Source organism: Physcomitrium patens, chromosome 19, assembly GCF_059467195.1.
Source record: "Physcomitrium patens ecotype Gransden chromosome 19, ASM5946719v1, whole genome shotgun sequence".
Lineage (NCBI taxonomy): Eukaryota > Viridiplantae > Streptophyta > Bryopsida > Funariales > Funariaceae > Physcomitrium > Physcomitrium patens.
Window position 1 is genome coordinate 10,442,146 of NC_143428.1, and position 16,243 is coordinate 10,458,388.

The 16,243-nt window shown below is 32.0% G+C and overlaps 1 protein-coding gene across 4 annotated transcripts; it reads left to right on the forward strand.

Moving 5' to 3' along the window:
* The first annotated feature begins 303 nt into the window (after positions 1 to 303).
* On the forward strand, positions 304 to 2,085 carry LOC112296019 (protein ROOT INITIATION DEFECTIVE 3). Of its 4 annotated transcripts, none has more exons than XM_073528833.2 (4): positions 304 to 633; positions 771 to 896; positions 1,159 to 1,315; positions 1,584 to 2,085. In XM_073528833.2, the coding sequence occupies exons 3-4, from the start codon at positions 1,211 to 1,213 to the stop codon at positions 1,827 to 1,829; spliced, it is 351 nt and encodes a 116-aa protein (XP_073384934.1). In that variant the 5' UTR covers positions 304 to 633; positions 771 to 896; positions 1,159 to 1,210; the 3' UTR covers positions 1,830 to 2,085. The 4 variants fall into 4 exon arrangements, with proteins under 4 accessions (XP_073384934.1, XP_073384932.1, XP_073384933.1 ...); XM_073528831.2 differs by having other exon boundaries at positions 494 to 633; positions 771 to 879; XM_073528832.2 differs by having other exon boundaries at positions 495 to 633; positions 738 to 879.
* The last annotated feature ends 14,158 nt before the right edge of the window (positions 2,086 to 16,243 follow it).

The window sequence follows — 16,243 nt, forward strand, 5'->3', positions numbered from 1 at the left end:
GAAACACATACCTTCTCAAATTTGAAGAAGTAGTGGCAGAGCTGCAAAAGAGCTTCCCAACAATGTAACACCAAAAAGGAGATTGAAACCCTATATTTCTCACACATATTTGTTTTTAAAATGGATGAACTTTTGCTATGGATGAAATTCAATTCAAGGATGAAGATTAGTATACTAGTGGAAGTATTGGGAGAATTATACTATATAGTACACTAGTCTCCTGTGTAGAATACTATCTACTGTGTATTGACCTTATACCAAGAGTTGCGACTCTTGGTGTCACCCTTGTACACACAATATATTTGTGTATCAATTGATCATATTAATAATAATATTGTTTCCAACAGTATTGAACCTCTGTGCACCTCACATTGTTTAACAATACATTGGTCTTCAATCCGTGTCGAACAACAATGCAGCACTGGGAACTTGTGTAGACACTCTGCCCACAGGAGGATTGATTGTGAAGTGATGCGATAGAATAACGTGTCTAACTTGCATATTTGTGGCTGGAGACAGAACCTGGTAGCATTCAAGAGTTACCCGTTGGAATCTATTGGTCCTCTCGCATGCACCAGCGATGGAGCCTACCTTGCTGGCGGTGGTGCGTCTGGCCGAGTCTATTTCTGGGAGGTGAGTTGTGGACGTGATAAGCATAACAGTGAAGGACGTGATGTTGTTTAATGTCTGCAGCAGATATTCTAAAGGTTTTTTCTTTTCATGATACATCTACTCAGGTTGTGCTGATTCTCTCTGGTAATGGTGGATAGGTGGCGACTGGTCGATTGCTAAGGCTCAGGCCAGGCCACCACAAAAACGTGGGTTGTCTCTGACGACGCCTCGTTGCTGATTTCTGGAGCCGATGACGGCCTTACCAATGTTTGGCCACTTCTCAGGTTCTTTACTTTGACTGTAAGGTTCAGCAAGTGTTTATGCGCTTAGATTGAATCACTTCAGGAATCTCTGTTCAATTACACAATAAGTTTCTGTTCTGTTTTTCAGTTGTGTATGCCTACATGTAAATCTTCTCATTCAAACCCTAAACCCTTGTAAGTATGAATTGTTTAGTCTGGTTGACAGGTTGTCTCGTACAGGAACCTCGTGGTGCTGATCGTAACTCTACTGCTGAGGTTAATTGCGTGTATGCTCTGTGTGCAGGGTTTTGGATACGGAAGATGATGGTCAAGGAGCAGAGGGACAGGTCGCTGCCATGTATGGGTGGTCTGATCACACCTTGCTTGTAACGGGGCTTCTTGCAGGCTCTGGCGACTCTAGTGTCATTGTTGTTTCTTGTTCTTTGGAACATACATGCAAGGTGACCGCGTATTACTTCACGATCTTCTTCCGCATCTTGGGAATATTCTTAATTTATCAAGGCTTTGATCCCTGTAGAATTTTTCCAACTTTTTAAAATAGTTAAAAATTTAACCCTTGCGAATGTGCTTGGAAGATTACGGCTGCGCTATGTTGAAGAGGACCACAATTTGTACACACTAAGAATAGCCCTAAAGAGTTAGTTATTCTCTTGTATTGAAACTGTATTGTAATTTTCAAGACACTGAAATGGGATTGTTGATTTTCAGATCTGGAGCCTTGCCTTGGGAACTCTATTAAGGTCAGTAATCTTTTCGACAGCTTTAAATGCTGTTACTCTGGACCCTGGAGAGTATGGATTGTATGCCGGAGGAGCAGACGGCAGAATTTTTATCACTGCTTCGAATTTTGGGGTACCTATCACGTCTGGGATTCTCACCGATGGCGTTCTTGGCACCGATACCGCTCTTATTGGGCACATGTATAGTCATAAACTATTTTTGTTATTTTCATGATTTAGCTCATGTATTGATTGTTCAAAATCTCTTTTCAATTGTGGCTTGCTGAGATCAACGAGTACGAGTTTTAAACATGAGTTGTTTTGGGATCTAACAAACGGCCAGTTACTTCATTAGCATTTAGTATGGACGGGGTATCTCTAGTTTCTTTCAGAGAGTTATTTAAAAAATAAAAAATAAAAAAATAAAAAGCTTGGAGATATGTAATGATAATGATCGGAAGCCAAGAAAAGTCATACACACTCAGCTCTTCTAAACATGTCCCAGCATTGTAAGACTCACTCTTTGGAAAGTATTGAGGAAGAATGTATACATGTTCCACACATTATATATATATATATATATATATATCCCTTCTTGAGTCAAAAGTTTGGAAATTGACTCCAATCCATGGTGTATATATAACAATCTTTTATATCTAATAATTAATTGACCTTGAATAATTAACAAGGATAAGTATCTTTTTAACAAAGCTTTCCATTTTATTTTATTTTATTTAATAATTAATCATTTTTGATAACTAATAAATTTTCTTGTAGCAAATGATACTAATTAACAAAGAGGTAATTATGTGTGTGTACATATATAAGGTATTGTGAATACCACCAAAGTTTTTGTTATTGTCATTGTAACTTATTACCTATTTGATATATTTCTTTAGTTTTTTTTATTCAAATAAAAAATTATAAATATTTCTAGTATATTTTATATTTCAAATATTATGAAAGTTTATTTTATTTTTTAAATTTAAAAGTGAATGAGAATAAATTATGGTAGTAGTAGCATAAATTATAATAGAAGTAGTAGATGGTAAGTTGTAGTGGCATTAACCATACTTATTCTCTTTTGATATATATATATATATATATATATATATATATTCATTTATTTATATACAAGTTGTTAAATCCATTGGCTTTGCCAATGTCAAGTATAATTTTGATTTAAATAAATTTTGTCTAGTGAATATACCAAAAGTATATAAATATAAAAATTTCATAAAATTTCATAAACTATGAGATTATCAAGAATTGCATGGATTTTCAGAAGTTTGGATAACATGTTAATGTTTGAATGCTAATGAAAATGAAAAAAAGATATAAAAATAAATAAAAATAAAAAAAATACAAAGTTAAATAATATCCAACATGAAGTTGCAATGAAATCAAATGAAATTACAATGAAGAGCTTCCTACAAAAGTTTTAAGATATTAAGAGGTTAGTTTATAATTTGATATTAAAAAAAGTAATATATGTCAAAACACAACATATCTTAGCAATCAATTAGTGCTTCCTACTTTCATAAAAAAATTAATTTGAATTGTATAATATCAAAGAATAATTGTTGATATAATTAAGATGACATCATTTCACCAAGAGGAACAATTTCAAATTAGTCCTTGATGCTATAAAATTTATATAATTTTTTTATATAAGATTAAATATATTTGTCTTTATAATCAAATATAAAATATAAAATATCAGTAATATAAAAACTAAATAAAAAATAAAAAATAAAAATAATGATACATCCTTTGTTATTTTGCAATACAATTTGCCAATACTTTGTTGTTTTGCTATACAATTCTTTGTTAATTACTTTAGTTTAAACATCCACTACCATGAAAAGATTGCAATAATAGTAGCTATTTTAGGCTTAATGCTAAGAATTTTAAGTCTTTCAAACTATTATAAGCCTTCATATCTTAACCAACATCATCTCAATAATTTATCATATACTACATTTGTTGTCTATTACTCAAGTAGAAAACTCACAAACACCATACTTGAATTTCTTGCACATGATAGTCCCATATATAATTTTTTATGAATGAATATAAAGTAGAATAGTTGGAGACCAATAGTACTCATAGTTTGTGCTTGTGCTTTATTTATGGCCATTGCAAAACTAAGTTCAAGGAGGAATTGCCTATACACAAGCATAAATGGCCAATATATGGTATTCATTGTGATTGTGATTTTAGGTATGGCTACCAAATTCTCAACATAAGTGTCCATGCTAATCTACACAATAAAAAATTAATAGGCAAATTGTTAGATAACTATATGTATCTCATTGCAAAGACCACCTATTAGATCTAAATTATTCAATAATATGATAAGAATTCCAATTTTCAATGCCAAATAGTGGGACAAAATACTAATAGTCATAATGGTATTTAAAAACTCAACTCTATACATTATTTTTTGGTCATCTTAAGAAGAATCAATGTTTGTTAATAAAAATATGTATTTACAGCTTAGAATGTGATTCTCAATGATAGCATTGATTTGATTGACGAAGATATTTTTTGACATCAAAATAGCATATCCATCTATATACTCCTATGTTATATAATATATAATTAAAGAAAAAAATATATAATTAATAAGAATTTTTTATGTAATAGAAAACTTATTTTTTATAAATAATATAATCATTTAATCAACTATTGTTACCACGTTTTTATCTACAATGCTAGCTACTCTATGGACATCAAGTGTACAACCATTTCCCATAGAGAGTAATCATTTAGCAAATGATTGCAAGATTAAATCACTTTGAAGTTGCATGTTCATTATAATGACAAGTTTGGTCATTAATATCCATAAGTACAAACAACAAAGTGATTCTTTGTTTTAAGATTTACAAATTGCAACAATTTGCTATTTACAACGGATCCTCTTCTATATTAATTACCATATTAGGTTGGCCTAATAAGTATACTACTAAGCACCTCATATATGGCTTTTGATAATGTGTATTTGACTTTGAATTGTTGATATTAGAGTATAAGTTAACTTATTCAAATAAGAACCAAAGTGACTTTTTAGCAATGTAATTAACAATTCTATTAGTAGTAGCAAAAAAAATAAATCTATACCTTCAAATAGAACATTAATACAATTGCATAGCATTGTAAGTACAAGTAGACGATGAATTTGAATAGTTGAACTTGGAATAGGTCTATGCGGTTATCAACATCTTCAATACTGTGTAATCTTAGAGTCTTAAAGAAATCCTAAAGAATTTCAAAGAAATTCTAAATTCTAAACTAAATCAAATTAAGTTATAAATCCTAAATTAATCCTAATCAAATCCTAAATTCTAAATCAAATCCTAATCAAATCCTAAACCATAAAGCAAATTTTAACCAAAATCTAATCAATTCAAACTAATCCTAAAGTAGTTTTAAAACCTTTACATCTATTGACTAAACCATTGATCTTACTTAAAATTTTACACACTTTTCAATCTCATAATTAATAAGAAGTATAATAAATTTGAAGAGAATAAAAAATTATAAAATAGGAGAAAAATATTATAATCCATTTAGATATCAGCTAACCTCTATCTTTGATCTTAATATTGATCTTCTAGTAGTAATAACTTATAATTGAACCATTAAATTGCTCGCAAATTATGCACAAGTGTTGAAAGTTAAGTCAACTATTAGCTCTAATAAAAATCACCTCAATCCAATTAGCAAATTATTGCACATCTTAAATGACCTTACTAGATATAAAAATCCAATTTTCATGATCCTAGTATCACGGCCATAATCATGTAAGCTAATAATTACATATAGAAATAAGTAAAAGTAAGTAAAAGTAGGTAAAAGTAAGTTAATTCTATAATATTTAATATAGAAGCTTCCTAGAAATTTCCTAGACGTTGCTTTGACTTCATAGGTGTCTTTAATTGATTTTTTGGATTAGAAACGTGGTCAACAAGTTGGCCATGTGCCACACATGTTGTTAGCTTGAAGATCAAGCTAACTATGTGGCCCACATATAGAAAAACTTGCCTTGTAAGTCAAGGCATGTGCCCTACAAAATCAACACATATTGGAGGTCCTATAGAATGTTGCCACGTAGCTCCTAGTTAGAGAGTATATATAGAGATAAGAGTGAAGGCTTCTTCACTCTTGTCAACTCCTTTCTTGCTTCTAGTCTGTTTCAAGGGTCTCTAGTTTTCTTGTCTTTTGGCAATAGCCATTCCAGTTTCTCTTTCAATATATATACTTGTTTATATATATTTTGTTACCTCTCTTTGAGTGAATGCTCACTTGTTTGAATTATTTTTTTATCGAGTTCTTGTCCTTGACAGATTGACAAGAGTGCACTTACAATATCAGAGCTTTGTTTTTCTTAAGTAAGAGTGGATTACCCCCTTCTCTTGACAAGACATAAGCGTATTAGAAGTTTGCGGATTACCCACTTCTAAACTGATATTGTTCTTAGTATCTTCTTTATCAAGTCTTTTCTTTTTCTTTTGTCTTGAGCAATATCAGACAAAATTTTCTTCTTAGTATCATTATGGCAGAGCTTGTTGAAATAAAGAGTGCAATGGCACAAATGCAAGAACAATTGAGGGAGTTAATGCTTGCGATGCATCAACTCAATTCACCAACACAGGAAAGAACAAGAATAGCAGAAAGTGGAGATATAGAGATGATCGGAGCTGCTTCAACATCTACACCAAATCACATTCCTTCTCCAATTGTACAACACCCTGAAAGCAGTAGAGAACCAAGAATTGCTTTACCGGAGAAATTTGATGGTACAAGTTCAAAGTTTCGAGGGTTCATCAATCAAGTACAATTGGCAATTGAACTTCAACCGCAAAGCTATCCAGCTCCAGGATCACAAGTCAGGTTTATTGGCACTCTACTTCCTGGTTCTGCATTATCGTGGTTTTTGTCTTTTCTTGAACAACGAAATCCAATATTGGATAATTTGGAAGCTTTTTTAGCAAAGTTTCGATCTATGTATGGTGAACACGATGCAACTCGTGTCGCAACAAACAAGATCCAAATTTTACGACAAGAAAACCGCTCAGTAACAATATATGCTTCACAATTTCGACAACTTGCAATTGACATCAAGTGGGATGATGCTGCACTTATCAGTCAATTTCTTTATGGATTGCAATACGAAGTAAAGAAATTGATGCTCAACTTACCTGATCCTCAAACTTTGAGTCAAGCAATCGATTTTGCGGTAAAATGTGACAATCAACTTTTTGAATTTCGATTCGAGAGTCGTACATGGGTACCTCAACGTTATTACTCAATGGCAACATCAACATCTTCGCCAAACGTACATTCGGAAGTAGAAGACATGCAAATTGACACGGTATGTTTTAAACCCCTAATTGAGCAAGAAAAGATTCGTCGTCGTCAAGAAGGATTATGTTTATACTACGGAGAACCTAAGCACACTGCTCAACATTGTCCAAAGAAACAACGCAACTATAAAATGAAGGGTACGGCGGTCAAAGAAGACAACATGTCGAAAAACGGATTCGTCCAGCTACAATAGGGACCATGCAGCTGGAACCTTGTACAATTCCTAATGAAAGTCCTATCCTCTCCTCAGAACCCTCTTCTTGTTTTATAATAGAATTATATTTAGGACCTAAGAATTACAAAGCCTTTGTTTTATTAGATTCGGGAGCCTCAGCATGTTTTTTAGATGAACAATTTGTTAAAAGTCATAAAATATCTTTTGTATAGAAAACTAAACCCGTACATGTAGAAGTTTTTGATGGCCGTCCTTTGTCTTCTGGAGATGTCACTCATGAAACTCGCCCTATAAAAGTAACAATAAACGGTCATATTAGCTGCATAGCTTTTAACATAATTAAATCCCCGTCCAATCCAATTATTTTAGGTTTATCCTGGCTAGAAAAATATAACCCTCGAATAGATTGGAATTCTCGTAAACTTGACTTTTCCCAAAGCATTATTAATAGTTCTACCAACCAAGTAAAAAGTTATAAATCTAGTATAGTAAAACCCGTACTTATAAGTGCAAAAGCATTTATATATGCAACAAAAGAAGGATCAACTTTTGCTATTTATGTTGCACCTATTTCTGAAAGCATAAAGACTTCAAGTGGCATTCCAAGTCAATATCAGGATTATCAAGACGTTTTTGAAAAAAAGAATGCAGATATTCTTCCTGAGCATCGCCCATATGATTGTTCAATCGACCTCAAGGAAGGAACTCAGCCACCATTTGGACCAATTTATAATTTATCGCAAGATGAGTTGGCTGAACTCAAGACATATGTTGACGAGAATTTAGCAAAGAATTTCATACGCCATTCAAAATCTCCAGCAGGAGCTCCAATTCTATTCGTAAAGAAAAAAGATGGATCTTTGCAAATGTGTGTTGACTATCGAGGACTCAACAAGATCACAATCAAGAACAGGTATCCATTACCTTTGATATCAGGACTCCTTGACCAGTTGAATCAAGCTAAGATTTATACAAAAATAGATCTAAGAGGAGCATATAATCTAGTACAAATCAAGGAAGGAGATGAATGGAAGACTGCGTTTCGAACCAGGTACGGACATTTTGAATATAATGTCATGCCTTTTGGACTCACGAATGCACCAGCTGCTTTTCAACATCTCATGAATGATGCATTTCGTGAATTCTTAGATAATTTTGTCATCTGCTACCTAGACGATATCCTGATCTATTCTAACAACGTCGAAGAGCATGAAATACATGTTCGTCAAGTATTACAAAAACTTAGAGATGCAGGATTGTACGCCAAGATGAAAAAGTGTGTATTTCACACTACTCAAGTTGACTTTTTAGGATACATCATTTCAAATGATGGTCTCATGATGGATTCTAAGAAAGTCCAGAGAATCATGGATTGGAAGATTCCAAGGACAGTAAGAGATGTCCAATGTTTCTTGAGATTTGCCAATTACTATCGGATCTTCATCAAAGATTTCTCACGAGTTGCAGCTCCACTTACACGCTTGACCAATAAAGACAAATTCCAATAGAATCAAGAAGCGAAAGCAGCATTTGAAGCCATGAAGACATCGTTTGTATCTGCACCAATCTTATATCGTGTTGACTTTTCCAAGGCATTTTTTTTGGAAACAGACGCATCGGATTTTGCCTTAGGTGCAGTTTTGTCACAAATGGGAACAAATGACAAACTTCATCCAATAGCTTTTCATTCAAGAAAATTCTCAACAGCCGAGATCAATTATGAGATCCACGATAAAGAACTTCTTGCAATCATGGATTCCTTTCAAGAATGGCGTCATTATCTAGAAGGCGCTTTTAGTCCAGTCACTGTGTATACAGATCACAAGAACCTCGAGTATTTTATGTCAGCACGCATGTTGAATCGTCGTCAAGCTCGTTGGAGTATGTCTTTGTCAAGATTCGAGTTCATTATCACTTATCGGCTAGAAAAACAACAAGGTTTGTCCGATGCATTGTCTAGACGTTCTTATTTTGCACCAAAAGAAGGAGATGCAGCTTTTGAGCAACAAAGAACGGTCTTCTTGAAACTGGAGCAATTTCATCTCCGAGTAATGAAATCAACATTGACTGTTGATTCAACTTTTCTCAAGCAAATCCAGTCCAGTATGTCCTCAGACCCTCTTGTTCATGATATTGAGAATAATTCTTCCAAGTCTCATGATTCTTTTAAGTTCAAGTTCAAGAATAATCTATTATATTTTGAAGGACGCCTATATGTTCCAGAAGGAGAAGCACGTTTATGTGTTCTTCAAGCACGTCATGATTTTCCAGCAGCAAGACACTTTGGATATAATAAGACTTTGGAACTCATATCAAGAGATTTTTGGTGGCCACAAATGTGGAAGTCAGTCAAAGACTTTGTACAATCATGTAATATTTGTTCAAGATCAAAAACTCCTCGTCATCGACCTTACGGACTTCTTCAGCCATTACCTATACCAGAACAATCATGGTCTTTTGTTTCTATGGATTTCATCACAGTTCTTCCAAGCTCAAGATCTTATGATTCTATATTTTTGATACTAGATCGTTTCACCAAGATGGCACATTTTGTGCCATGTACAAAATCTATCACAGGTGAAGAAACAGCTAAGCTTTTCATTAATAATATCTATCGCTATCATGGATTACCTAAAGATATCATATCGGATAGGGGAACTCAATTTGTGTCGAGATTCTAGAGGACCCTTTTCAAGATTTTAAAAGTGGACATAAAGCTATCTTGGGCTTTCCATCCTCAAACTGATGGACAAATAAAGTGCGTAAACTAAGTCTTGGAGCAATATTTAAGGTGTACTATCAACTACCAACAAGATGATTGGACAACCCTTCTGCCATTGGCAGAGTTTGCTTATAATAATACGGTACATTCTTCCACGCAACAAACACCTTTCTTTGCCAATTATGGCTATCATCCACGACTTGATACTTTTGATTTTTCAAAAGTTGATAATCCTACAGCAGAAGATATGGCAAATCGGTTGTCAGAGTTACATGCAATAATGAAGACGCAATTGAAGGAAGCTCAAGAACGACAAAAGATAAACGTAGATGTATATCATAAGGAGTAACCACAACTCAATGTGGGTGATAAGGTATGGCTACTTTGTCGTAATATCAAGACCACTCGTCCTTGCGACAAATTGGACTATCGAAAGCTGGGACCATTTTCTATTTCTGCACAAATCAATCCAGTTGCATATCGTTTACATCTATCGAAGACAATGAAAATCCATCTAGTATTCCACGTGTCTCTTCTTGAACTATACAAGACAGTGGACATACCAAGAAGACGACAAGTTCGACCTCCTCCTATAGAAGTGGACAATAATGAAGAGTTTGAAGTAGAAGAAGTCTTAGATTCAAGGCGGCGTCGAAATGAAATAGAATAACTTGTCCATTGGTGCGGATATGATATTAGTGAATGCACATGGGAGCCAATAAAGAATCTTGCAAATGCAGCAAAGGCGGTGAAAGCTTTTCATCGACGACATCCATCAAAATCAAGATGAAAATCTTCTTTATAAAAGAAACAACATCTAGGCAAGATAACATTCTACTTTCAATTCTTGTTTGTAGCTTCGTTGTAGTAGTGGCGCTCAGGAGATGGAGAACCAATAACCAACGGATTAAACTCAAGAGCCTTCATTTGCTGACTTGCCGGACGAGACATTACGATTGTCACAACCTTCAAGACGACGCAATCGAGATGAAGATCTTGAAGAACGACATGTTCTTCCTCGAATAGATGGTGAGATACAACACATTTGGTATCACGATTTGGGAAGGGACTCCCGATGTTTGGTGATTTTGCTAGAGATAGGAACAACTCTTGATGGTGTTCCAAATATTCTATTCGAAGGAAGTTACGAAGGCCTCAACAATGATCAAATAACTGGGTGGTCATCTCGCCCTGGTATGGGACACTAACGATGGTTGAGAGGCCCTATCAATCATCTTCAAAGAGAACAGAGATCAGAGTATGTGGCGAATACAATTTGTCGCATCTTAGATTTCCTCAACATATGATGACCGCTCCTCGTGGAACTCGTCCCTAGAAGGGGGGGTAATGTCACGGCCATAATCATGTAAGCTAATAATTACATATAGAAATAGGTAAAAGTAAGTTAATTCTATAATATTTAATATAGAAGCTTCGTAGAAATTTCCTAGATGCTGCTTTGACTTCATAGGTGTCTTTAATTGACTTTTTGGATTAGAAACGTGGTCAACAAGTTGGCCATGTGCCACACATGTTGTTAGCTTGAAGATCAAGCTAACTATGTGGCCCACATGTAGAAAAACCTGCCTTGTAAGTCAAGGCATGTGCCCTACAAAATCAACACATATTGGAGGTCCTATAGAACGTCGCCACGTAGCTCCTAGTTAGAGAGTATATATAGAGACAAGAGTGAAGGCTTCTTCACTCTTGTCAACTCCTTTCTTACTTCTAGTCTGTTTCAAGGGTCTCTAGTTTTCTTGTCTTTTGGCAATAGCCATTCCAGTTTCTTTTTCAATATATATACTTGTTTATATATATTTTGTTACCTCTCTTTGAGTGAATGCTCACTTGTTTGAATTGTTTTTTTATCGAGTTCTTGTCCTTGACACCTAGTCCACTTGAACTTCAACAACCTTTAATCCAACCCTCTAATTAAGCTCAAATTCACAACATATTTTCAGCAAAACTATATTCAAAATTCTATAAAATTTCATCCATAGATCTATTTTTAAATTCACAAAATATTCAAATTATAAATCTTATTATATTTCATAATACTTAGAATTACCTAAAACAACCTTAACTTTGTAAAGCTCTTATAAAGTCATTAAAAACTCAAATCACTCAAAACTGATGCTCAAAGAAATCTTATAAAGTCTCCTCTCAAATTCTACTCTTTAATATATAAACAAATTCCAAAATTATTGTAAGTATGTAATTTTGTGCCTTGGGATTTGATTTCAATCCAAGTTGACAATCATTCTTTGGATATCAATTTTTGTGTTCTTGAGGTAATTTTTATTAAAATCAATTTCTAACTTCTTCTTACATATGTCTATATCCTTTATTTTTTTAATCTACCTTATTTTGCCTTATTTATGATTTTATAAAGTAAGTAGAAGTCTACTTTGAAAAAATTAGCATTTATACTTTTAGTTTACTATTCTTTGATTATTATCTATATTTCTAAAATAATTTGCTACAAATTTTTGAAATAAGATCTTTTAAAATTTAATATTTTCTTCATTCTTTTATTTATTAACTATGATACATCACAACAATGTCTACAATTCCTACTCCTTTATCTGCAGCTACCATATCTCTAAGCCTTTGATACACCTTTGTCTTGACCATGCAATGATTCATTGCTAGAAAATTAAGTTTATTTTGCTCATTCTTTGCTGCCATATCGACCAAATATTATTGCTACAATCTACCTTGAATGTGTAATAGTGATGATTGATCTTCTTGCATCTATATATGATAAGTATAATATCCTTGAATTTTTACTTGCTTATTAATATATATTTATTTTACATGATTTGACTATCTATCATATCTAACAAAAAAGATGATGGAGTATTATATTGGATCATATACAAGCACATGATCATCTATTATAATTAAACCTCTATTATTATATTTGACCACCACATCATGGTTACTTACTTCTTTGACTTTCACCAAGCAAAGTTATTGTAATTTTGTTGATTTTAGATGCATTGTATTAATATGAATTTAATTTGTCAAAGCAATTTTGATCTACAATTATAATGAAGGAGATTTTATCATTAAAATTAATTATAATATAATTTACATCTTTTTAAAAAATATGAACAAATAAATTAAGCCATCCTAATATTTCATTCAATAACTTCAAATGTGCCTCATTTAATGCCACATACAAATCCTATAAGTGAGCCACCTCATTATTTATATTATAAATATAAGCTTATAAAAATTTAGGAGGCACACTTGTATTAGGTTTTATTTGTCTAATCATGTAGTAGAACTTCTTTTGAATCTTATAAGTATGTACACCTTGTCCAAGTTCAAACCCATTGCTTTGTAGGTGTATCAAAGTGAAATCAAAAGTAGAATTGTAAGAATAAAATTTCTTTTTAAACTCAATGTTCTGTGACACACATACATAAGCAAGAAAATCTAGAAGCATAATAAGTAGAAAAAGAATAACTTTTTTCTTTTTAAAATATTTTCTTCACACAAGCTTGATCCATGATCTATTGATTTTTTTTTTCCAACTAAAAAAATGTTCCACAATACTCACATGTTTAATTTATTTTTTCTACATCTTAATAATTGACTTCAAGATTTGCTAGACAGTACTTAATGTCACATAATATTTTTGGTAATAACACATTAATTTATTCCCTAGTATAGCTTCCAAATACATTACACTTTTGCTTGTTATTATTCTTGATATCCTTGGTAGGCTTTCTTCTTGCTTTGATTCCTCTTTTTGCTTACATATTTGATCCATTCTTTTTACATTATGGCTTATGGATATTGCTATCACTATCAACCTCTCTTCTCCCTCACATGTTTGGCAGTTGAATTAAGGATCTTTTATATCAGCCTCCAAATATGTTATACACCTCCTTGTCGCTACAGCTACCATCATTGATAGTCTCTCTTCTTGTTGTGATTCTTCCTCTATTTTTCAATGTATTCTTGTAAATTTTGTCAACTCTTTCTATTTATGCTTCTATTTATATCTATCATGTTTGGTTTTTGCAATGATTCTTTCTATATTAATTGTATATTTTTATAGCCTTTTATATCCTTGTTTTATTGTACATCCATTTATACCACTATTTTTTCTCCCTTTGTGTTGTTGTTGTTGTTGTTATTGCTTCACTTTATTACTCTTAAAGAATAATAGTCTAAATTTTTAAAGAACAAAAATCTAATATTACAAAAATTTCTAGAATTGCTAGAATTTTAGAATTTTGTGAATTTTAGAATTCTAGAGTTTTGTGAATTTTGTAAATTATAGAATTCTAAAATTTACAAAATTTACTTTTTTGTTGTTATTACTCTTTAATATTGTTGTTATTTACGAAATTCACATAATTCTAAATTCATAAAAACTTCACAAACTTCACTTTGTCGCTCTAAATTAGAATGTTGTAATTTAAAAAACTTATGCATAAGGCTCTTCATTGAGACTTAATTTGCCTTCATTCTACTAGTTAGATTCTTTATTATTTCATGACTGCATATTAAATGCCATGAATTTTTTCATGAATTCTTATTCTTTCATATCTGTTACAAACACAAAATCTAGTGTGATTATTATAATTACTATCTTGATAAAATTCTTTGTTTAAATTCATAAAAATATTATAAATTTCTAAATTTAGAAATTTATAAAAAATATTTAAATTTATAAAAATTCTAAATTTAAAAAAACTTCATATACTTCACAAAAATTTATAAAATTATAAATTCATAGTCTAAATTCAAAAAACCATATTTACATTGCACTTAATTTATATATGTTTAGCAGATTTGAACTTGACTTTTGTTTAAGTAAATCATTGTTGCTCCACTTTATTACTATTGTTCTTCAAAAAAAATTTACAAAAGGCTCTTCATCGCAACTTCATTTGCCTTCATTAAAATTGTCACTTTTATAGATGGCTCTTTATAGTAACTTAATTTACCTTCATCACATGTCACTTTTGCATAGGACTCTTTGTTGCATCTTAATTTTCCTTCAATGCAATTCTCACTTTTGTAGATGGTTCTTTATAATAACTTAATTTACCTTCATCACAATTGTTACTTCTACATAGGGCTCTTTAATGCATATTGATTTGCCTTCATTGCATCTTCATTGCAATTCATTGTCTTCATCCTAATTTGTAGCATATATGAAATTTGTATGAATATATTAATTATAAATTCATAATTTATATAACATTCATATTCTACAAAAAATATGAGTCTTTCATTGATAAAATGTTTACATTATACTTAATTTGCATACATTAAACAAATTTAAAGTCATCTAGCTACATAGGTTGTAAAGCAAGAGTAGCAACAACAAGTGTCTATTTGCCAAGCAAAGCAAAGGAATCATTTTTTTCCATCTTTATGTGCCATATGCTCCAAGCTATAAGTTTTATTGTATTAGTGCAATGCAAATTTTTTGTGCAGACACTCATTTTGGTTGCTTTGACTATTTGTAAAGATAATATTGCTTTAAGATATCACATAGCATAATAGTAATATGAAGTTTTTAGCACCATTAGCATTGTCTTCACTACCCAAATCAAATTTACATACGTTCAATAGATTCAAAATCGTTTGGTTATATAAGTTGTAAAATAAAAGCAGTAACAACAGCAATGAATATGCGTTGATAGATCACCTTGAATGTATGTGCCATTTACCTTGAATTGAAAGTTTTGATTGACGAATGCAATACTTACTTTTTGTGCAAATATTCATTTTATTGCTCCAACTTTTTGAGAAGTTTTTTTTTTTGGCAGCCTTCTTTTTTGATATTGCTCTTGACTTTTTGTGAAGTTTTTGTTGCTCTAAATTTTTGCTACTTTGACATGTCACATAGTACATCAGATATTGCCACTCTATTACTTTCGAGAGGGTGCACAACACATTTAAATTATCAAATAGGTAGAAAAACAAAGCCAATTCTCACATCCAATCATGTGTAACACACAATATACATCAATAGCAGCAAAAAGAGAGGCTACCATTTAGATCATTATTTCATTCAAAAGCCATACACATTATCAAAGAGTATGGTGTTTAAAAGCATCAATTATGCAATTGTGAATGCAAATATCAAAGTAAATACAAACATTTGCAATACATGATATGTAGCATAAAAACAAATCCAAATTCAAATCCAATAATTTGTGTTCTTATACATGATGCTAGCGCTTCATTAAGTATTGTTGCTCTATTGCTTCTAAAAAGGTACATATCAAATTTAAATTGCCAAATTAGAGCTAATTCTTACATCCAATCACGTGGAACATATAATATACATTAGCAACCATATTGTATAAGGACCTCACTATAACTATAGACAAATATAACTAAACACAAT

Bases quoted from the DNA above. Each gene is read 5' to 3' on its own strand.
- LOC112296019 (XM_073528831.2), top strand. The intron at 1,316-1,583 runs GTGACCGCGTAT...GTTGATTTTCAG, and splicing joins CTTTGGAACATACATGCAAG to ATCTGGAGCCTTGCCTTGGG.